Source organism: Leucopleurus acutus (assembly GCF_964270905.1).
Source record: "Leucopleurus acutus genome assembly, chromosome: 13".
NCBI lineage: Eukaryota > Metazoa > Chordata > Mammalia > Artiodactyla > Delphinidae > Leucopleurus > Leucopleurus acutus.
Window position 1 is genome coordinate 74,331,400 of NC_139155.1, and position 24,525 is coordinate 74,355,924.

The following is a 24,525-nucleotide window of genomic DNA, read 5'->3' on the forward strand; positions in this document are numbered from 1 at the left end:
ATTTGAGGTATGCACGTCCGATGAATTTTCACAAAGTGAACACTCCCATGTAACAAGCACCTAGAACATGTAGTGGAGCATGTGCCCTCTTTTAACTGCTACCTCCCTCCTCACAAGGGTAATTATGATCCCAGTTTCTAGCAGTGTATATTAGTTTTGCCTGGTTTTATATTTTATGTAAGTGGAGTCAGAGAAGTCTATGTTCTTTTGTGTCTGGCTTCTTTTAGTCAAGATTATATTTGTGAGATTCAACCATATTGTTGTGTGTAGCAGCAATTCATTCTCATATATATGTATGTAAATATATATATATTCTCTCTATATATATTTTTCTCCATATATATATACACATATATATTTTTGTATTTATATTTATTCATTCTGCTGTTGAACGGACATATGGGTTGTTTCCAGGTTTTGGTAATTAAGGAAAGCACTGCTATAAACACTCTTGTGTACATCTTTTATGAATATTTTAATGAACTCATTTCTCTTATGTATCTAGGATTGGAGTTGCTGGTTCATGGGGATATTCATCTGTTTAGCTTCAGTAGGTACTGCCACCAGTTTTCCAAAGTGGTTGTACCACTTTACACTTCCACTAGCAGTGTTTGAGGGTTCTAGTTATTCTATATCCACACCAACCCTTGCTATTGTCTTTTTCATTTTAGTCATTCTGATTAATAAGTACTACTGGTATTGCGTGTCATTTTACTTTGCCTTTCCCTGATGACTATGAGCTTAAGCACGTTTTAATGTTTATTGGCCATTTAGATTTTGTTAAGTGCCTATTCTTTTGCCCATTTTTCTGTTGAGTTGTATCTCTCTTATAGATGTGTAGGAGTTCTTTATATAGTCCGGATATGAGTTCTGTTGTCGACATACATATCACAAAGAACTTCTCCCTCTTTGTGGTTTCTTGCTGTGCTGTTGTACTGAACATTGGATTTTTACGGCCAGGTTAATAAGCTGCTCAGTTCTACTTGAAAAATGGGGGAATTGAACTGCTTTTGATCAGTGTTGGTGATGGTTCCTCCATGGTGAGGGTGAATTTGACACTGGTGAGATGTACCATATTGGGTCCCTGTCAAGAATCTTATCACCTCCCAAACAGTTTGGAGACTGACCTTTTTCTTTTTTGGGTTTCAGGTCGTGGATTCACAGATAAAGTAGATCGACTAAAACTGGCAGAAATTGTGAAGCAAGTGATAGAAGAGCAAACCACATCCCACGAATCCCAATAATGACAGCTTCAGACTTTGTTTTCTAACAAGTTGAAAATTTATTCATTAATGTATAAAGTAATTTGTATGTAAATTAATAAATCATAATTTCATTTCCACATTGCTTAAAGATGCTGTATAAATTTAGATACAGGATTTACTAATAGTATAGTTCATTTGTTTTTAAGAAAAGCTCAGTTCCTAATATATTATTACTTTAGGATTGTTTAGTCATATATGGTAAAGCTGACAGATGGTATTGTCAAGCAAGATTGTTTTATTTGTAATAAAGTGTACAAAAACCATTTGCCAGTGGTAGGCAAAGGACCAACTATACTGACCTTAGTAAACAGCTGAATCAAGTACTGTGGAATCTGGTTTCAATTGCCCTGTGTATTTATTTTCTGCACTATCAGTGGATTAGCTCTGGTGCCAAGAAATTTTTGTGGATCCATGTTGCAGACTGCTTGCCTGTTACAGGGTGCCACCTCCCATGATGGAAGAGGCAGGGAGTTGAGCCCTCACTTCCCTTATCCCTAACTCCCTAGAGAAGAGTGGTAATATTCCTTTTTTGTCATATTTTTTTAAAAGGTATTGGTGTATTTCTTAAATCTAATGGGATTCTCTATTGAGTTTATTCTTTTCATGTTTAACCAGAGCTTCAGCCCTCCCACCTCCATGAGATCCTACTTTGTCCTCTCCCTTTCCTGCAGCCCTCACCAGCTCCATTGCTTCTTATCTCCTTTCCCTGTTCTTCTGGCCCCTTTTATGGGATGATTTTTCTGAGAAAGTTACATATCATAAAAACTGGACTATTGGGTTAGCATCTAAAGATGGTCCAAGTTTTTTCTCTTAAAGCTACCCTTTTTCTCTAACATTTCTGCCTGGGTTTCATGGTGGCATCCCCTGGGATGCATGTATTTTATTAATCACCCTTCATTTTCAGGAAGCATGGTTCTGGCCCAGAGATCAGATACTTGAATAGAAAACAAGGCTGGGTGCTTTTCTACTTTGCTGTTGTACATATGGGCATCCATAACACACCATTTTTATTTTTTTTTTTAGCAGTTCTTGATTGGTGGTTCTGTGTTGGTAAATGGGAGAGTTAATAGGCCAACTCCAATTCACAGAGGAGAAGAAAAGGATCAGTAGGCTCAGTTATTCAGTTTCATCCCATCAAATTCTCTTCAATCAAAATCAACCCCACAGAGCTCACTTATTTTCAAACTCTTCCACTTTGCTGAGTATGTCTTCAGGGTGACATTTGCTTAGTATGTCCCATATGTGTGTGAATGACTGTAGGAATATATGATAAAAACATTAAGTATCTCTTAGAAATTACCTTACACATTGGTTCCCTTTTACTTTGGAGAGTTTTAAATTCAAGGCATTTTTTGAGGTAAGGCTCACTAATCTTCGGTGATTGATAACTGCTACAAATGGATACCCTGTAAGGAGAATTCAATACTTTTTTTTTTTTTTTTTTTTTTTGCGGTACGCGGGCCTCTCACTGTTGTGGCCTCTCCCGTTGCGGAGCACAGGCTCCGGACGTGCAGGCTCAGAGGCCATGGCTCACGGGCCCAGCCGCTCCGCGGCATGTGGGATCTTCCCGGACCGGGGCACGAACCCGCGTCCCCTGCATCGGCAGGCGGACTCTCAACCACTGCACCACAAGGGAAGCCCGAGAATTCAATACTTTTAAACATGGCAAAATCTAACAGGCAGCAGAGAAAAACAAAATGTTTTCTTATTTACTAACCACAAAACTTAGCTGAGAGTTGAATTAAGGGTTGAATTATTCTGTTTTTTCAGTGAAATGCAGTCTTACAAATCAAAATCACTTCTTACAATCAGGAAAAACTCTGCACTTGTTTCTGGAACAACTGAATACCTGTTATTTTTCTTATCTTAGGGTAGAGGTTCAGTGTTCACTTGGGAGAGGAAGGCAGTAATTAACTTTGTTACTCTTTTTCTTCAGAGGAATCTTCTAGCATGCCCAGTCTACCATTAACTTCTCAAATTTGTTATCTGGGTGTCTTCTAGAGGCTCAAGATGATTTCCTTCCCTGTGTGGTGAATTTTAGGCATGATCTAAAAGGGTATCCAAAAGATTCTTCCTTTTACTCTGAGCAGCAGTTGCCCGTGTTTCTTTAGTTTGAATTAAACTGGCCACGAAAATGAGTGCTGTATCCAGACAGGTCCATGCTGAAAGTTTGTGAATACCCTGGAGGATGCTCTAGCTGTTGTAACTCAAAAGTGGGTCCTATCCTACAGAGAGCTCCTTGACAAAACAACAGCTTCCAAAAGACTCAGCAATGTTTGGTCTTTAAAGTGGAGTTTTGTTTATGGAATTTGTTTGTAGGCCAGTAGCAAATTCTGCTTTAACTTTACCAGTCAGGTTTACTAATAAAACATTCACATGTACTGGAAGTGAAACAAAATCGTCCTTGTCTCTTTTGGCCTGTCTGTCTAATGCCTGTACCTGCAGGAAGTTCACACTGTAAGAACAGTTCTCATACGCAGGAGGTTAGAGTCTTCAGTTTTCCTACATGATTTGCTAACCCTCTGCTTACTATAAAACCATTACTCAAATACCTTTAGACTTTACCATAGTTATTAATCTGCTTGATGCGAAACAACTTTTGTATTTTTCTGGCTAATGTATTGTATAAGCTATAGGAGAACACCTGTGAGAAATTTATTGTCTGAAACATATGATAGGAGGAACTGCTTTTTAAAAAGAGTTTTGTTTTTGTATTCATTTGAGATAGAACAAGTTGAAGGAATTATTGGTTGAAGAAGTCAAATGATTTAAATCAGATCTTGTGTGTGAATGCTTGCGTGCGTGTGTATTTATTGAAGAAAATGTGTCTCAATTTGAGAACTGGAAAATTGGATATTTGATTTTAATTATATTTTTATTTATTTAAAAAAGTAGAAGTGGTCTTTCATTATTGATTTTTTTGTCCCACAGAATGACTTAAATTTTCCCTGCCTGTTTGGTTAAGACACAGGGGAACATCTTAAATCTGTGATAATTTCCAAGTTACATAATTTTAAGAGGCTTTCCTCTTATACAGAACACAAGGAGAAAAGAAATCCAGCTGGAAATCATTTCACCATTTTTGCTGTAAATTTTTTAATATGTTTGTGATATGGTAGTATTAATTTTCTTGCTAGATGTGGATGATTAATTTTTTCATCTGTATTAGGAATTAAATATTATTAATTGGGGTTAATGAGTTGATCTACTCTCATGCTTATATCTGAGCTCTTGTAGTACTATTCCATTCTCTTGAATTATATAAGGCATTTCTCCATTTTTGTGTGGTACTTATAGCCATAACCCTTATTTTGAAGGTTTTATATTGTAGATATTTGACTTAATATAAAATTATTTTTATGCAAGATAAAAGATGTAGAGTCTTTAGTTCATCTTATGATGCAAAGGAGAATAACTGGGCAAGGAATGTGGTTAAATAGGGCTTTTTTCCTTTTAAATTTATACTGCTAAATACACCAGGAGATCAACATCAAAATCAAATCCAAGGACTTCCATAGACATTACAGTTCAATTTTAGTTACGAAAGCAAAGAAGTCTTTAAAAAGCTCTTATACAGTCCATTTTTATTTTCTTGATGAAATGGTAACTAGATACCTGGTTAATCAGAGTTTAGTTTTATTCCAGACTTTGTTCTTATGTTGGGAGGAACTGAACTTTGATCTTAGTCACTTGTAAGTCTCCGTAGTGAAACTGAACTCCTTTCATTTAACACTTAGTACGTTTGTGCATTAGGAAAACTTATTAGAGGAAAATTATGTTTATATGCAGACACAAAGTGGCTAAACTCATCTGTTATGAACAAAAGTTAATGAGGGAGAATTTGTGCATCCACATACAAGTTTTCTTGAATTAAAGGAGAAAAACCAGACCCTGACAAAGGAGGGCTGGACTGAAAAACAGTACCCTCAATACTACAGAAATGAGGAAAAGAGGTAATGGGCAACAGAGAGCTTCGTCCTGCTCTGAGATCCCGAAGAATCCCCATCCCCTCCCCCCTGACCTCCTGCCAGAATGTTGGGTTTCAAAGAATGTGCAGATTAACGGATATCAGGAGTAGCGTGGCCCTGGGCTGAGGATAAGGATAATTTACCTGAGTAACAGTCCTGGCTGAATCATTACAGGCCTTCTACTTGGTATATCTCTGTGTAAGCGTAAAGGGAACTTAGCCAAGGAGCATTAAAACCATTGCTGTTGGAAGGAAGTCATATAGTAAGGAAACCACTGAAGGCCAAGAGAGAAAAGCAAGAACAGAAACACAGCCCCAAGGTCTGTAAGACTCAGAGTTGGGCAGTGCCCACCCATAAGGGAGCCAGCATAGATCTGAAGTGAATACCTGTGATGGAGGGTCTGCGTGTCAGGGAAAGCTGCTGCTGCTGGACATAGGCCCTGCATCATCAACTGATTTAACATGGCAGCGTCTGTGACACACTCTGCCTCTATACTGCCTTCTCTACGGAAAAACCAAGTGGCCTTGAAGGAGGGTAAGATGAAGTTTCAGACTTGGGCTCAGCAGAAGAGGGATTTGAGGCTGGGGCCAGTGCCAGGATCTTCATGTTTCAGTTTGAGGATTGTGTTGCTGTTGGTGATTTCTCTGCCAAGCTTGTACTGTGACCTGGGATCAGTATATTACTCTTCCTATGAAACAGTCACCCCCAAGAGTCTGACAGTGGAAGGAAGGGAAGACCAAGTGGAAAAGCTCTCCTATGTGCTATTTATGCAGGGCCAGAAACAGCTGATTCACCTGAAGGTGAAGAGAGACTATTTTGTGAATAACTTTCCAGTCTTCAGCTACCACAATGGCATCCTGGGGCAAGAAATGCCTTTGATCTCACATGACTGCCATTATGAAGGCTACATAGAAGGAGTCCCAGGTTCTTTTGTTTCTGTCAACACCTGTTCAGGCCTCAGAGGCGTCCTGATTAAGGAGGCAAAATCCTATGGCATTGAGCCCATTCACTCTTCAAAACGGTTTGAACATGTGTTGTACACCATGGCCCGTGAAGCTCCAGTCTCCTGTAGTGTCACTTCCAATGACAGCCAAGTGGCATTCACCAGCCGGCAACAAGAGAGCAGCAAGCCTCGCAGTCGGCAGGTGCCATCCTACTTGTGGTCACATACCAAATACGTGGAGATGTTTGTCGTGGTCGACAACCAGCGGTTCCAAATGTGGGGCAATGACATCAATGAGACAGTCCAGAGAGTAATGGACATCATTGCTCTGGCCAACAGCTTCACTAGGGGAATAAACACAGAGGTGGTGCTGGCTGGAATGGAGATTTGGACCGAGGGGGACCTCATACAGGTCCCAGTGGACCTGCAAGTTGCACTCAGGAATTTCAATAGCTGGAGACAAGAGAGGCTCTTCCATCGTGTGAAGCATGATGTTGCCCACATGATCGTTGGACACCATCCTAAAGAGGATACGGGGCAGGCATTTCTCAGTGGTGCCTGTTCAAGTGATTTTGCAGCAGCCGTTGAATCCTTCCACCATGAGGATGTCCTCCTGTTTGCAGCGCTCATGGTCCATGAGCTTGGGCACAACTTGGGTATTCCACATGACCATTCGGCCTGCGTTTGTAAAGATAAACCCTTTGGCCTCATGCGTGAAAATATCACTAAAGAAAGTGGCTTCAGCAACTGCAGCTCTGACTTCTTCTACCAGTTCCTCTGGGAACACAAAGGGGCCTGCCTATTTAACAAGCCTGGGCCCAAAGGCCGCGTACGGAGGGATTCCCGCTGTGGAAATGGTGTTGTAGAAGAGGATGAGCAGTGTGACTGTGGTTCTGACTGTGACAGTCACCCATGCTGTGACCAAACATGTAGGCTGAAGGAGAATGCAGAGTGTAGTGATGGACTCTGCTGCGTTAAATGCCAACTGAAATATAAGGGATTCATGTGCCGTCCTGCTTTGGGGGAGTGTGACCTCCCAGAGTATTGTGATGGTTCCTCTGGAGAATGCCCCATAGACAGCTATAAGATAGATGGTACAGTGTGTGATAGAATTCACTATTGTGCTGGAGGTCGCTGTAAGAACCCTGATAATCAGTGCATGGATATATATGGGTTCTCTGCAAGGTCTGCCCCAGAAAACTGTTACATTTCAATGAACAGAAGAGGGGACCGGTTTGGAAACTGTGGTATTACCAACTCACCTAGGTTAAGATATTTGAAGTGTGTAGATGATAATATATTTTGTGGGAAACTTATATGTACAAATGTTAGACAGGTACCACAAATCAAACCAAATCATACACTGATCCAGGTCGCTCATGAAGATGACTGGTGCTGGAGCATGGATGCCTATAACACTACTGATATCCCTGATGATGGAGATGTACACACTGGCACTCTTTGTGCTCCAAACAAAGTCTGTGTAAATTACTCTTGTACTGATTATGCTGTGCTCAAGTATGACTGCAAACCAGAAGAAATGTGTAATGGTAACGGAGTTTGCAACAATTTTAGGCACTGCCATTGTGAGGCTGGCTATGCTCCCCCTGACTGCAGAGGTCCAGGAGATGGTGGTAGTGTAGACAGTGGTCCACCTGGCAAACCAACTGAAATTCAAAGTGTAGGTGTAGGTGGCGGTTCTTTTCATCGTAGCATTGAGTTTAGAAATGTTGGCAAGCTAATTTTCATACTCCCTTCATTTCTTTTAATACTGTTGTTAGTTTTAATATTTTACATTACCCTCAGGGCTGTAAATGAGTCAGTAGAGACCCTAGGGCGTACCTTGGAGGAAAGTTCAGAGGAAACCACTAGTAAGGGATTCTTAACGGAGTTTCTACCAGTGGGGCTACAGGAGGAGGAGTCAGAAGAGAAGGACCAAGAAGAGGAGGCCCCCCCACCGGAGGAGGCCCCCTTGCCGCCGCTGGAGGCTCCCCTGCCGCTGGAGGCAATGCTGCTGCCGCCGGAGGCCCCACCACCAGGAGAGCTAGCACCATAAGAGGTAGCAGGTGAAGGAAAAGGATAACCAAAGGCAGAAGTGTATTGGTGGAAGAATCCAAAAATATCGAATATCTCAAGCACTGAGTGGGAAAGAGGGGCTCAGAGAAGCAAAGGTGAAGTGAGAATTGATGGCTCCTGTAGCTCTGAACAGGATATATAGTCTACAGAAACATACTAACATGGGAACAGAGACGCCCCTGCTTTCAGTATTCATTTTAGTAATTTGGTTATATGTTCATATATGAACTCATAAAATATTCTATATTTTTGCTTTTTTCCCATTTCATGAAACAATTTTATTTAAGCTCTTCTCATGAATCATACCTATCAATATCATCATTCATTTGGGCCAATTTCTGATCTGAAATTACTTTTCAGGGCCCACCATCTTCCATCTACATTGTTTGATACACAGTATTATCTCTACCTATGACTATCACAGGGTCATTAATCCCACTCATAACACATTATCTTAAAAATGTTATCTGTTGAGGAATCTAATTTGCCCCAAAAGTTGCTATTCACGAATAAAAGGTAATTTAAAATAAATAAAAAGCTATGTTAAGACGAAGCATCGCTTCAGACTCCGTACAGCCTAGTCCTGGAGGCTTCTTTATTTTGGGGCTCTCTGGAAGGGGCTACATCTGATCCAGGGTTGTCCGATCACCCTGGGTCTGGGTGCATGGGGGAAGGGGAGCAACTTAGGCAAGAGACAACCTTGTCTAGTGCGGAGTTAAATTGAAAATATTAATTGTTCCTTCTTTTCTGTTTTTTGACTTTACTTATTATATTTATTTCTCATTTCCTTTTTAAGTTAACATATTGTTGACTGACAGTCCAAAGGAACAGAGCTTTGGAGGGTAGTCAATTGTCTGTAAAGAGAGCACAAAGCACATACAATAAAACATGCATTCTGTGCAAGACACTGTGCTACTTTACATTTGTTGTCTTAATTTAATCCTCCCATCCACCCTGTGAGACCTCCATCTTGTACATGAAGAAACAGAGACCAAAGACTTTTGCTCTAGAGTTGATAAGGGGTGGAACCTGCATACGGCCCCAGCTTTATGTATAGAAGCAGGTGAAAAGTTATTTTAAAGTTGCTCAGCATTTTCATTGGTGGAGAAAGATTGCCTTTGTTTTTTGTTTTGTTTTTTTTAAGAGAACACTTCATGTTCTCTTAAAAATGAGATGAATCTACATTCGCCACTGCCTCGTGAGCCTGTTCCTTTAGTAAAAAAAAAGTGAGCAGGAAGACAACTGACATGTCCTTAATTGCCCAGGTGATCAGTGATGTTGAACACCTTTTCATGGACCTGTTGGCCATCTTTATGTCTTCTTTGGAAAAATGTCTATTCAGATTCTCTGTCCATTTTTAAATTAGACTTTTTTCTTTTTGATATTGAGTTGTATAAGTTCTTTTTATATTTGGATATTAACCCCATATCAGATATATGATTTGCAAATATTTTTTCCCATTCGATAGGTTGACTTCATTTTGTTGATGATTTCCTTTGCTGTGCAGAAAGAAGCCTTTTAGTTTGATGTAGTTCCACTGTTTTTTCTTTCCTTTTTTAATATTTATTTATTTATTTGGCTGCTCCATGTCTTAGTTGCAGTATGCAGGATGTCCATTGCCACGTGAGGGATCTTCCTTGAGGCATGCAGGATCTTTAGTTGCAGCACGCAGGCTTTTAGTTGCGGCATGTAGGATCTAGTTCCCTGACCAGGGATTGAACCTAGGCCCCCTGCATTAGGAGCATGGAGTCTTAACCACTGGATCACCAGGGAAGTCCCTAGTTCCACTTGTTTTTGCATTTGTTGCCTTGGCTTTTGGTGTCAAATCCAAAAAGCCATTGTCAAGGCCAGTGTCAAGGAGCTTACTGCCTATGTTTTTTTCCTAGGAGTTTTATGGTTTCAGATCTTATTTTCACATCTTTAACCCATTTTGAGTTAATTTTTGTATATGGTATAAGATAGTGATGCACTTTCATTTTATGCATGTGGTTGTTCAGTTTTCCCCTTTATTGAAGAGACTGTTCTTTCCTCATTGTATATTCTTGGCTTCTTTGTTGTAAATTAATTGACTATATATGTATGAGTTTATTTCTGAGCTTTCTATTCTGTTCCATTGATCTATGTGTCTGTTTTTATGCCAGTACCATAGTGTTTTGATTACTATAGCTTTGTAATATAGTTTGAAATCAGGAAGCATTATGCTTCCAGCTTTGTTCTTTTTTATCAAGACTGCTTTGGCTATCTGGGGTCTTTCATAGTTCCAAAAAAATTTTAGGATTATTTGTTCTATTTATGTGGTAAATGTCATTGGAATTTTGATAGTGATTGCACTGAGCCTACAGATTGCTTTGGGTATTATGGAAATTTTTTTTTTTTTTTTTTTTTGCGGTACATGGGCCTTTCACCATTGTGGCCTCTCCCACTGTGGAGCACAGGCTCCAGACACGCAGGCCCAGCGACCATAGCTCACGGGCCCAGCCGCTCCACGGCATGTGGGATCCTCACGGACCGGGGCATGAACCCGTGTCCCCTGCATTGGCAGGCGGACTCTCAACCACTGCGCCACCAGGGAAGCCCTATTATGGACATTTTAATAATAATAATTCTTCCAACTCATAAACACAGAATATTTTTCTATTATTTGCATCTTCTTCCATTTCCTTCATCAATGTCTTATAGTTTTCAGTGTATAGGTCATTCACCTCCTTGGTTAAGTTCATTCCAAGTATTTTATTCTTTTTGATGCAATTATAAATGGGATTGTTTTCTTAATTTCTCCTATGATAGTTTGTTATTAGTGTATAGAAACACAACTAATTTTTGTATATTGATTTTGCATCCTACAACTTTACTGAATTCATTTATTAGTTCTAACAGTATTTTGGTTGAGTCTTTAGGGCTTTTTATATATAACATGTCATCTGCAAGTAGTGACAGTTTTACTTCTTCCTTATTTTTTTTTTTTTTCCGTACGCGGGCCTCCCACTGCTGTGGCCCCTCCTGTTGCGGAGCACGGGCTCCGGACGTGCAGGCTCAGCAGCCATGGCTCACAGGCCCAGCCGCCCCGCGGCATGAGGGATCCCTCCAGACCGGGGCACAAACCCACATCCCCCGCATCAGCAGGCAGACTCCCAACCACTGCGCCACCAGGGAAGCCCACTTCTTCCTTTTTGATTTGGATGCTTTTATTCCTTTTTCTTGCCTAACTGCTCTGCCTATGACTTTTAATACTATGTTGAATAAAAGTGGTGAAAGTGGGCATCCTTGTGCTGTTACTGATCTTAGAGGAAAAGCTTTCAGCTTTTTCACCACTGAGCATAATGTTAGCAATGGGCTCAAATTTCATTCTTTTTTTTTTTTTTTTTTTTGTATGCGGGCCTCTCACTGTTGTGGCCTCTCCCACTGCGGAGCACAGGCTCCGAACGCGCAGGCCCAGCGGCCATGGCTCACGGGCCCAGCCGCTCCGCGGCATGTGGGATCTTCCCGGACCGGGGCACGAACCCTTGTCTCCTGCATCGGCAGGCGGACTCTCAACCACTGCGCCACCAGGGAAGCCCAAATTTCATTCTTGAGTAGAATTCATCATTTGGGGTGGGTGTGGACCAAAATCTCACTGAAGTGTTCTCTTAAAAAAAACAATACAAAAAACAAAGGCAATCTTTCTCCACCAATGAAAATGCTGAGCAACTTTAAAATAATTTTTCACCTGCTTCTATACATAAAGCTGTCAAAATATTTAAGCTCCATTATTACACAACCTAAATGTACAACGTTAGATGAATGGATAAAGAAGATGTGGTACGTATATACAATGGAATATTACTCAGCTGTAAAAAGGAACGAAATTGGGTCATTTGCAGAGATGTGGATGGACCTAGAGTCTGTCATACAGAGTGAAGTAAGGCAGAAAGAGAAAAACAAATATTGTAAATTAATGCATATATGTGGAATCTCGAAAAATGGTACAGATGAACCTATCTGTAGGTCAGGAATAGAGTTGCAGACGTAGACAATGGACGTGTGGACACAGGGGGGTAAGGCGAGGGTGGGACGAATCAGGAAATTAGGTTTTACATAAATACACTACCATGTGTAAAATAGATAGCTAGTGGGAACATGCTGTATAGCACAGGGAGCTCAGCCTGGTGAGCTGTGACGACCTAGATGGGTGGGATGGCAGAGTGGGAGGGAGGTGCAAGAGGGAAGGGATATAGGTATACATATAGCTGATTCACTTCACTGTACAGCAGAAACTAACACAACATTGTAAAGCAATTTTACTCCAATTAAAAAAAAAAGGCTATCTTCCTCCAGCAACAAAAATGATGAACAACTTTAAAATAATTTTTCACCTGCTTCTATACATAAAGCTGTCAAAATATTTAAGCTCCGTTATCACACTCCATAATACATATCATGGCTCCAGGTGATTACTCGGGAATGAGGAGATGAATCTTTCGTAACCCTCCCCCCAGAAATATGCACACTCCACCACCTTATGTTCTGTTATGGAAAATCCTTCTAATTCCAGATGCTGATTGGTGGGGGGAGCTAAATACTTTGACTATGACCTTACCTATGAGATAGATTTTGTGTCTTTGAAACCTGTAGCATAATGAACTATAATTACAGACATTTCAAATTCTCAGTAGTTTTTGCTTAATCAGAGTCAAAGGCAAAATCTGCATTTACTTGTGGGAGAACCTTTCGGTGAAATTTTAAGATAAAACTCAAGGCCTATTCCTCACTAGAGTGGTTGAGACATGATTTATATACAGCTCGACTAAACTTAAAGATGAGCTGTCTTCAGTGTAGGCAAAATTACATCCTTATGGAGCTCATTGTAATGTTGATCACTGAGAAGGAAGGATTTTGTTGAGAGAAAAGTTGGAAGTTGGGGACCTAGGGTTTGTTTAAGAGGGTCCAGGTAAAGGACCGAGGCACAAGAGGCTGGAAGGTACTGCCCTCTGGAAGACTGCTGCCTCTTGAGTTTTGATGCATTGATGTCACACATCCATTATCTCCTGTTTTCTGAATTGTAATCCCTGTTATTTTCAGAAAGCCCAGACCCAAATACTTTTTAAAAATGGGATCCTATCCTACATGCTCCATTTATTTTGGACTCCCTCCCTTTAAGAAGATGCTATCTTAATTTATTTCATGATCATCTCCTTTTACCCCCTTCACTGGCTGCAGCTCTCCTCACTTTGTTCTTGAAAGTCACTGCTAATTTAGTGTACAACTTTCCATATCCTTTTCCACAGTCATGTAAGTATACATATATAGAGTGTATATATATATATATATATATATATATATATATATATATAGTGTGTTTTAGGGGTAATCTTTTAAAACTGAGTTCACATTATTTATATTCCTTTGAATCTTGCTTTTCTCTGCATAGTGGCAAGCTCAGCAAGTCATCCTATATTTCGAAATCATTTCTTTTCACGACTGCATAGTATTCCATGGTATTTTGTTAAGTATCTTCTACAGTTAATTCAACCATTTTCAATAGTTGGCCATGAATTTTGTTTCCATGGTTTTGTTTTTAGCCTCTACAAATAATACTGCCAACAAAATACTTCTAAATACACAAATCTGAATATAGTACATCTAGGATTTTCTTCTGGGCCCTATTCTCCAACTGTGCTATCTTCCTGTTATTCCTTTCTCTTCTCCACCACTCCTCTTGGCAGAATTCTACTCTCAGGATGACTGACAGACATGTTCAGGAAACTCAGACCAGGTGAGAAGCACCTCCCAGTATCATGCTTCAAGCAATCCTGTTACCTTGAGTTAACTCAAGCTTTGGCTGCTTGTGTTGTGCTGGTTCTGAGAGGCAGTAACTCCACAGCTAGAATTCATTATTGTTAGCAGGGGATAAGGCCAAGGTGATTTATGGGAGCCTGCCCCTCTCCTTTAAGGCCTTGCAGAGGTAGTTTCAGAGGACATCTCTCTATGAAAAAAAAAATAACAAATTTTCCCAGACACCTCATTAAGGGTTTAGGAATAGTACGTTGGGCTTTGGGGCCTTCTGCTCCTTCAATGCACTCACTAAAATGGAATCTAAACTTCTAATCCAGGCATACCACTTCCTATACCACTGGCCAACTCTAGGGTTATTTTGAGAGGTTGGCTAAATCATTTGGGTTTTGAAGTCATAGTGATTTAGGTTTGAATCTCTACTCATCTTTCTTAGCAGTGAGTTTGGATAACTTAATTTTACCCTATGAACATCAGTTTTTTTCAACCATAAAACTGGATAAATCATAAATACCCTGCAGTGTTATCGTGTGGATTACTAATATGTAAAACTTTTAGACTTCTGCTCAGAACAAAATAAAGTCAATAAATATTTGTCCAGGTTACTATTGTTTTCCTTTGTTGCATATCATATTAACAAATAAGGTCTTTATAGGGTATTTCCTGCCCATCCTACATCCTCTTAATTCTCCACAAGTTGTAACAAGTTATAAATCCCAGAAATTTCTAACTAGGGTCTACCCTGAAATGAGGACTCAGTTTATGCTTTCCAAAAATTCCACCTACATTTAACTAGATCAAACTGTCTTCTTTTTTGTAATACTTATCTTCTTAAATGAATATTTATGGGAAAAAAACCTGTCAGGAACTTATAGAAGAAGAGGGAACTGGTAGAGTGGGCAGAAGGATCTTCAGAGAAGGAAAGTAAGGAGCTGAGTTAGCCTCAGCGTATGTGGTTTTGCCTAGAGTTTAGTGGTCAACAAGTATTGACTAATAAGTCTCTTATCGGGACCCAGCTCCACGGTTGAGCTATTCACATTCATACCTGACCATCCATTAGATGTCCCAAACTGGTACTTTCTCATGTCTTTTCTTTTTTTTTTCAATTGAAGTATAGTTTATGTACAATGCTATATGTTACAGGTAGACAGTATAGTGATTCACAATTTTTAAAGGTTATACTCCATTTACAGTTATTATAAAATATTGGCTATATTCCTTGTGTTGTACAATATTGTCTTTTCTTATTAATAACACAAATGTCTTTGAGGTTAATAGAAATAGCTCAATTTTATATATGAGGCTCAGAAAGGAGAACTGTTTGGCAATGTCACATAGTTAATTAGTAGCAGGGTCAGGACTGGAATTTTAGGTCATTTGATTTCATCGTCAGTTTTCTTTTTGGTATTAGTGATGTGCTGGAGCAAGTTAATATTGCTGGTGAGAGCTCACTGTAGCATATCTTACCAATTCTGTGTTCAGTGACATCATACTGGTAGCTTGAAATTGGCCATGGTGGTGGGAGTATTTACAGCACAGAAATAGGTAAATCATACAAATTTGAGTACCAATTGTCAAACACTTACGAGCATATCACCACAATTATTTCTAGTAATACAAAGAAATTATAAACCATGTTCCCTGAATCCAAGGAATTTATAATCTACCTGTCTTTGTAGACAAAACAATATTATATGAACCCAACTGGTTGTGATATGTATAGGACTAACTGTAAGTTCATTAATAGAATAATGTAAGTTCATAACACCAAATAATGGTCAATTGATCAAATGTAGGCGATAAATCCATGGACCTTGACTTACCCTAGAATTATGAACCAGGATTAAAATTGAGGGACTTCCCTGGCGGTGTAGTGATTAAGAATCTGCCTGCCAATGCACGGGACACGGGTTCAATCCCTGGTCTGGGAAGATCCCACATGCTGCGGAGCAACTAAGCTCGTGCGGCACAACTACTGAGCCTGCGCTCTAGAGCCCACAAGCCACAACTACTGAGTCTGTGCCCCTAGAGCCTGTGCTCTGCAACAAGAGAAGCCACCGCAAAGAGAAGCCCGTGCACCGCAACGAAGAGTAGCCCCCGCTCGCTGCAACTAGAGAAAGCCCACGTGCAGCACCGAAGACCCAACACAGACAAAAATAAAATAAATTTAAAAATAAAAAAAAAATTAAAAAAAGATTAAAATTGAGAAACTAATGGTCAATATCTTTACTGTGAATTGCTATTAAATATGAAATCTGACCTCAACACATCTGTTCACTTTTTCATTGATTCATTCTTTCATTCAAGCTTTCACATTCAAGAAACATTTATATGCCAGGAACTGCACTAGATGCTGAAGATAAAAACACAGATTCTGGATGTGGAAAAACTGGAACTTCTACATATCATTGGTGGGAATTTAAAAATGGTGCAACCACGTTGGAACAAAGTTTGGCAGTTCCACAAAATGCTAAACATAGAGTTACCATATGACCTAGCAACTCCACTCCTATAAACATATATATCCAAAAAATATGAAAACATACACCCATACAAAAATTTGTACACAAACGTTCAGAGCATCACTATTCATCCCCAAAGTGGAAACTATGTAAATGTCTATCAGCTGAAGAATGGATAAATAAAATGTTGTATAGCTATACAACAGACCATTATTCAGCAATAAAAAGGAAAGTAGTATTGATACATGCTACAGTATGGATGAATCTTGAAAACATTATGCTAAGTGAAAAAAGCTAGTCACATAAGGTCACATATTATATCATTCTATCTATGTTAAATGTCCAGAATAGGCAAATCCACAGAAACAGAAAGCTGGGGTGGAAGAAGCTGAGGGGGAAAGTGAGGAGGGACTGCTAACCAGAACAAGTTTCTTTCTGGAGTGATAAAAATGTTCTAAAATTAAATTGTAGTGATAGTTGCACAATATTTATTCTAAAAACTTTTGAATTGTGAGCTTTAAAAGGGTGAATTTTGTAGTAGCTTAATTATACATCAATAAAGCTATTTTTAAAAGTAAAAAAATTAGGGAATTCCCTGGTGGTCCAGTGGTTAGTACTCCACACTTCCACTGCAAGGGGCACGTGTTCGATCCCTGGTTGGGGAACTAAGATCCCGCAAGCTGCGTGGTGTGTACCAAAAAAAAAAAAAAAATTATAAAAGTAAAAATATTAAATATAAGGCTAAAGTTCCCTTTTATCAGTAGTCCTAATCACTTCCTAATCCTCCTCATTGGGAACCATTATTATCAGTTTAGTGTATTTGTTTCTAGACCTTCTCTTAAGGTAGAAAGAAAATATATAGTATTGTTTCATGTATGTAAGTATAACATAAATAGTACCATGCTTTTTTTTTTAACTCATTATGTCTTGAAGATGGGTCCATTTATATATAAGCTCCTCAAAGAAAGTGCTCTGGTGGGATCTTGGGCATTATAAATGTATGTAAGTATAACATGTATGTAAGTATATAAGTATGTATGTAAGTATAACATGTATGTAAGTATAACATAAATAGTACCATGCTTTTTTTTTAACTCATTATGTCTTGAAGATGGGTCCATTTATATATAAGCTCCTCAAAGAAAGTGCTCTGGTGGGATCTTGGGCATTATAAATGCTTACTGTATTTGATGTAATTCAAATAAATAGCATCAAGATATTTGGGGAAAGGCATTGTCATTTCTGCAAAGGATTTCATGCCTGGCTAATTCCCTGGACCTCCATGGTGGGTTAAATATTCCTGATGATATAGTAAGAACTTTGCTACAATCTTCTTCAATTAAAAAAAAACTTTGCTCCAGCAAAGGGTTGAGAGTACAAGCCCTGGGACTTTGTATGGAGGAGCCATACTGGAGGTAAAATAAGAAACAGGAGAGGGTCACGTCTGGAAAGCCAAGTGCAAAAGTGTTTCAAGGAGTGATCAACAGTATTTATGTAGGTGGTTAACCAAAAAGCTTAACTAAATGGGATTCTAAAAATTAATATGAACATACTTTAAACAACTTGAATATTCGTCTATTGGACTATTGTTTGATGTGGTAGGTAAGAACCTTTATTTCTGTTTGGTTCATTAATGGAAGTAAAATGTAAATAGAGAATGATTCGTGATTTTTTTTAAAAGAGCCTCTCTGCCATTTACGGATGTCGTGTTCACATCTAATGCTATAACATATATTTTCAAGTAGCTTTTCCAAATCATTTGACTCAATGCAAAAACGTTTTCTCTTTACAGTCACATCTTAACACTTTATGTAATATTTAATTGGGTACTATAGTCATAGGTACCATAGTCATAAGTATAACTGGCACAAATAGGTTTGGAAATAAACATATCTTGGTACTTGCTGGAAGCAGATATGTAAGGAAAGTAGATATTAAAGTATAGCCTACTAATGCTAAATGTCCAGTGAGTTGTGACTGTCACTTTGTTTTAGAGAAAGAATGGAGAACATCAGTTAATGAAATGAGTAGGTCACTTTGTTTTACAGAAAGAATGGAGAACATCAGTTAATGAAATGAGTAGGTAAGTGAAGGGTAAGAGAACTTCCAGTACATACCAAAATATTAATGTTAAATGAGTATGTTGGGCATTATAGGATACTTTATAACAATTACAGTCATCACCCCAAACTTGTAAGGTCAATTAGGCTGCAGTTTAAAAATGTGTCCTGAAAAGACAGACTCTTCAGCAAGTGCTGTTGGGAAAGCTGGACAGCGCATGTAAATCAATGAAGTTAGAACATACCCAAAAATAGACTCAAAATGGCTTAAAGATGTAAATATCAGACATGACACCATAAAACTCCTAGAAGAGAACACAGACAAAACATTCTCTGACATAAATCATAGCAATGTTTTCTTAGGCCAGTCTCCCAAGGCAATAGAAATAAAAGCAAAAATAAACAAATGGAACCTAATCAAACTTAAAAGCTTTTGCACAACAAAGGACACGATCAACAAAACAAAAAGACAACCTACGGACTGGGAGAAAATATTAGCAAATGATGCAACTGACAAGGGCTTAATTTCTAAAACACATAAACAGCTCATACAATTCAATAACAAAAAACCAAACAACCCAATCAAAAAATGGGCAGAAAAGCTAAATAGACATTTCTCCAAATAAGACATACAGATAGCCAACAGGCACATGAAAAGATGCTCAACATCGCTAATTATTAGAGTAATGCAAATCAAAACTACAATGAGGTACCACCTCACAGTGGTCAGAATGGCCAACATTAAAAATTCTACAAATAATAAATACCAGAGAGGGTGTGGAGAAAAGGGAACCCTCCTACACTGTTGGTGGGAATGTACATTGGTGCAGCCACTATGGAAAACAGTATGGTGATTCCTTAAAAAACTAAAAATAGAGTTGCCATATGATCAGCAATCCCACTCCCAGGCATATATCTGGACAAAACTCTAATTCAAAAATATACATGCACCTGAATGTTCACAGCAACAATAGCCAAGACATGGAAGCAACCTAAATGTCCAGCAACATGAACATAAATGGATGTTCATGAATGGATAAAGAAGATGTGGTATAGATATACAATGGAATACTACACTCAGTCATAAAAAAGAATAAAATAATGCCATTGGCAGCAACATGGGTGGGCCTAGAGGTTATCATACTAAGTGAAGTAAGCCAGAAAGAGAAAAACAAATACCATAGGATATCACTTATATGCGGAATCTAAAATATGACACCAAATGAACTTATTTATGAAACAGAAATGGACTGACACACATAGAAAACAAACTTATGGTAACCAAAGGGGAAAGTGGGTAGGAGAGGGATTAGGAGTTTGGATTAGCAGATACAAACCACTATATACAAAATAGATAAACACAAGGTCCTAATGTATAGCACAGTAAACTACATCCAATATCCTGTAATAAACCATAATGGAAATGAATAAGGTGTATATATGTATATAGGTATATATATGTATAACTGGAGAATAGGTATATATATGTATAACTGAAGAACAGGTATATATATATGTATAACTGAATCACTATGCTGTACACCAGAAACTAACACATTGTAAATAAAGTATACTTCAATAAAAATAAATAAATAAGCAAATAAATAAATAAAACTGGGAAAAAATTCATGGGAAAGGGGAAATCCTAGGAAAGTTCTCAGTCAAAAGGGAATATGTGAAGGAAGTTGATAATAATATCCTGTGCCTGTGTAGCACTTTTTATTTTACAAAGCATTTTTACAAATATTATTGAATCATCAGAAAAGCTCATATAGATATTATTTCCACTTTACAAACGAAGAAGCTGATGCCCAAAGAGAGTAAATGACAAAAATAAAAAAATTTGCAAATAAACAAACTGAGTCTTGAATTCGGGTTTCTATGTTAAAAAAAAAAAAAAAACCTTGTAGTAAGGCTCCATATCACAGTCCATGAAAAAAATTGATTTACCATAGGATGTAGCATTCAATTTCTTAAAGGCTACAAAACAAATTTAAATATAAGGAAGAGAGATTTTCAGAAGGTGGCAGCAGCAGTGCAATTTTTAAAAATCTCCTCAAGTCACCCCATAAAAACAGACAAAGCACTATGATGGTAAAAAATCAAACCCTACAAGCAACAACAAAAAAAGGTGATAAGTCATCTTACAAACCCCAAGGTATGGTGTATAAGGACAAACTACCAATAACTCCAAGACCCAAGTGGTAAATAGTACCTGTCATGGAGAAAGCAGAGAGAAGTAATGGGATGCCTATTGGACCTGAGAACAGGATAAAACCGAATATCCAACAGATACTCGCTGGAAAGCATAGTGAGCCAATTTGAAAAAAAGCACCTGAAACTGAAGTTTCTGACACTTCAATTTCGGGGAGAATGCAAGGGGTCGATTGTAAGGGGTAAAGGGGCCAGAGAAGTCTGAGGCCTACAACTTTAAAAATTAAAGGACAAGGGCTTCCCTGGTGGCGCAGTGGTTGAGAGTCCTCCTGCCGATGCAGGGGACACGGGTTCGTGCCCCCGTCCCGGAAGATCCCACATGCCGCGGAGCAGCTGGGCCCGTGAGCCATGGCGGCTGAGCCTGCGGGTCCGGAGCCTGTGCTCCGCAACGGGAGAGGCCACAACAGTGAGAGGCCCGCATACCGCAAAAAAAAAAAAAAAAAAAAAAAAAAAAAATTAAAGGACAAAGTCTTCTAGGACAAAGTCTTATGCTGGGGAGAATCTGCTGTTAGTAGAATTCAAATTGTCCAGGACGAAAAGGCAAAGGAAAGAGATTTTAACTGGAAACACTTCCATTGTTTCACTAATTAATATGTTATTTGGCATTACATTTTGGTAAGTGGTCTTTACCATGTTTATGTAGTATCTTTGTTTTCCCATTAAAGTTTTAAAATAGGAATAGCCAGTGAATTTTAACAACTTTTTGGCATGCATTCATATGTTTATATTTATTTCTCCTTTAACTTTTTTGTGTGATGAATTATGATGATACATTTCTTAATGCTAAACTCATGCTTATGTTTCTGGCATAAATTCTTTTTGAGCATGGTGTTTTCCTTGAATATACTACAAGGTTCTATTTCTAATATATCTTTTAAAATTATTTTAATCTACATTCAGAAAAAGTGAAATTTATTTTGGAGTTTTAAAAAATGCCATCTTTATCAAGTTAGGGAATTAAGATTATATTACCTCCAGGCTTCCCTGGTGGCGCAGTGGTTAAGAATCCACCTGCCAATACAGGGGACACGGGTTTGAGCCCTGGTCCGGGAAGATCCCACATGTCGCGGAGCAACTAAGCCTATGAGCCACAACTACTGAGCCTGCGCTCTAGAGCCCACAAGCCACAACTACTGAAGCCTGTGTGCCTAGAGCCCGTGCTCCACAACAAGAAAAGCCATCACAATGAGAAGCCCGCACACCGCAATGAAGAGTAGCCCCCGCTCGCCACAACTAGAGAAAGCCCACGTGCAGCAACGAAGACCCAACGCAGCCAAAAATAAATACATTTAAAAAAATTATATTACCTCCATAAAGAATTTTTCATATTTTCCTTTGGATTTTAAAATTTAGCGATGATAGAGTTGCACAAATAGTTTTGTATAATTTAAAATCCTCTGTACCCATATTATACATTTCTAACATTCATTTTTGTACTGTGGTAAGAACGCAACAATTTTTAACAAAAATTTAAGTGTACAACACAGTATTTTTTTTTAATTGGGGTATAGTTGTTTTGCAATGTTGTGTTAGTTTCTACTATACAGCGAAGCGGAGTTCTCTGTGCTATACAGCAGGGTCTCATTAATTATCTATTTTATACATATTAGTATATATATGTCAATTCTAATCTCCCAATTCATTCCCACCCACAACACAGTATTGTTGACTCTAGGTACAATGTTGTACAGCAGAGACCTAGAAATTATTCATCTTGCTTAACTGAGACTTGATGTCATTGATTGGTAAATCCCCATTTCCCCATACCCCAGCCTGTGGCAACCATCATTCAACTCTTTGATTCTATGAATTTGACTAATTTAGATACCTCATATAAGTAGAATAATGAGGTATTTGTATTTCTGTGACTGGTCTATTTTACTCAGCATAATGTCCTCAAGGTTCATCCATGTCGTCACATGTTGCAAGATATCCTTATTTCTTAAGGCTGAATAGTATCATATGTATATCACATTTTCTGTATCTGTTGATGAACATTTAGGCTGTTTCCACATCTTAACATCTGGTTATTGTGAATCTTGGCTGCAATGAACAAGGGAATGCTAATATCTCTTTGATATCATGCCACTCCTTTCTGGCCTGCAAGGTTTCTGCTGGAAAAAACACTGAGAGTCTTTTGGATGTTTCTTTGTATGTTACAAGTCACTTTTCTCTAGCCTCTTTCAAAATTCTCTGTCTTTGACTTTTGACAATTTGATTATATGCACCTCAGTGTGGATTATCTTTAGATTCATCTTGCTTGGTGATCTCTAGAGTTTGTGGATCTGTATGTCCACTTGCTTCTCTATATCTGGGAAGTTTTCAGTCAATTTTTTGAATATGCTTTCTGGTCTTTTTTTCTCTCTTCCGACTGGGACTCCTATAATGGTTGGCTTGATGATATCCTGAAACTCCCTTAAGCTTTCTTCACTGTTTTTCATTCTTTCTTTCTGTTTTCTCCTCTGACTGCATTATTTCCAAAGTTCACTGATCCTTTCTTCTGGTTGATCTAGTCTAATGTTGAACCCTTCTAGTGAATTGTTTTTCAGTTCAATTATTGTGTTCTTCAGCTCCATGACTTCTGTCTGGTAGTTTTTAATATCTTCTATCTCTGTGTTGAAATTCTCACCTTGTTCAGGCATTGTTCTCTTGACTTCAGTGAACATTTTTAAAACAGTATTTTTGGATTCTCTATCAGGTAAATAATACACGTTCATTTCACTAGGGTCAGTTTCTGGAGATTTATCTTGTTCCTTTAATGTGGAACATCTTTGCCTAATTCTTCATATCTTTGACTTTCTGTGTTGGAGTCTGTGTATCAGACAAACCAGGCACCTCTTTCAATCTTCATAGACTGGCCTCATACAGGAGAAGACCTCAACCAATAACTCTGGCCAGAGATTCTAGGGGCCTCTACCAACTCTTTCTCTCCCCAGGAAGCAGCAGGCATCTGTGTTTTTTATATGCTTGCTTTGTGCTAAGCCAAGGGGAGGAGCTGTCTTTAATTTTTGCCAATTTGATTACTGTGTGTCTTGGCATGGTCTTCCTTGGATTTATCCTGCCTGGGACTCTGTGTACTTCCTGGGCTTGGGTGACTGTTTCTCTTCTCATGTTAGGGAAGTTTTCAGCTATTATCTCTTCCAATATTTCCTCAGGTCCTTTCTCTCTCTCTGTTCTCCTTCTGGGACTCCTAGAATGTGAATGTTGGTGCATCTGACATTGTCCCAGAGGTCTCTTAGATTGTCTTCATTTCGAGTCATTCTTTTTTCTTTATTTTGTTCTGTGGCAATGATTTCCGCCATTCTGTCTTCCAGGTCATTTATCCATTCTTCTGCCTCACTTATTCTGTTATTGATTCTTTCTAGTGTATTTTTCATTTCAGTTATTGTATTCTTCATCTCTTTGTTCTTTAGTTCTACCAGGTCTTTATTAAACATTTCTTGTATCTTCTCAGTCTGTGCCTCCATTCTGTTTTCCAAGATCTTGGATCATCTTTACTATCATTATTCTGAATTCTTTTTTGGGCAGATTGCCTACCTCCACTTCATTTAGTTGTTCTTCTTTGGGGGTTTTATCTTGTTCCTTCATCTGGTACATAATCCTCTGCCGTCTCATTTTGTCTTACTTTCTGCAATTGTGGTTTCATTCTACAGGCTGCAGGGTTGTAGTTCTTCTTGCTTCTGCTGTCTGCCTCCTGGTGGATGAGGCTGTCTAAGAGGCTTGCACAGGCTTCCTGGTAGAAGGGACTGGTTCTTGCCCACTAATGGG

General features: G+C 38.7%; 3 protein-coding genes across 5 annotated transcripts in view; 2 read left to right on the forward strand and 1 right to left on the reverse strand.

Moving 5' to 3' along the window:
* MAPKAPK5 (MAPK activated protein kinase 5) overlaps positions 1-1,411 on the forward strand; it is a 36,923-nt gene extending 35,512 nt beyond the window's left edge. For all 3 annotated transcript variants that reach the window (XM_082853783.1, XM_082853784.1, XM_082853785.1), the window contains one exon: positions 1,150-1,411. In XM_082853783.1, coding sequence (XP_082709909.1) covers positions 1,150-1,244 — 95 coding nt within the window. In that variant the 3' untranslated portion in view covers positions 1,245-1,411. The remainder of the gene's footprint in view (positions 1-1,149) is intronic.
* Positions 1-24,525, reverse strand: part of TMEM116 (transmembrane protein 116) — a 118,920-nt gene that overhangs the window by 10,675 nt on the left and 83,720 nt on the right. The gene's annotated exons all lie outside the window — the stretch shown is intronic.
* LOC309970483 (disintegrin and metalloproteinase domain-containing protein 1a-like) lies at positions 5,695-8,232 on the forward strand (the record flags this gene model as incomplete). Its single annotated transcript, XM_082852904.1, has 1 exon — positions 5,695-8,232. One exon carries the CDS (start codon positions 5,695-5,697, stop codon positions 8,230-8,232), a length of 2,538 nt encoding a protein of 845 aa, XP_082709030.1.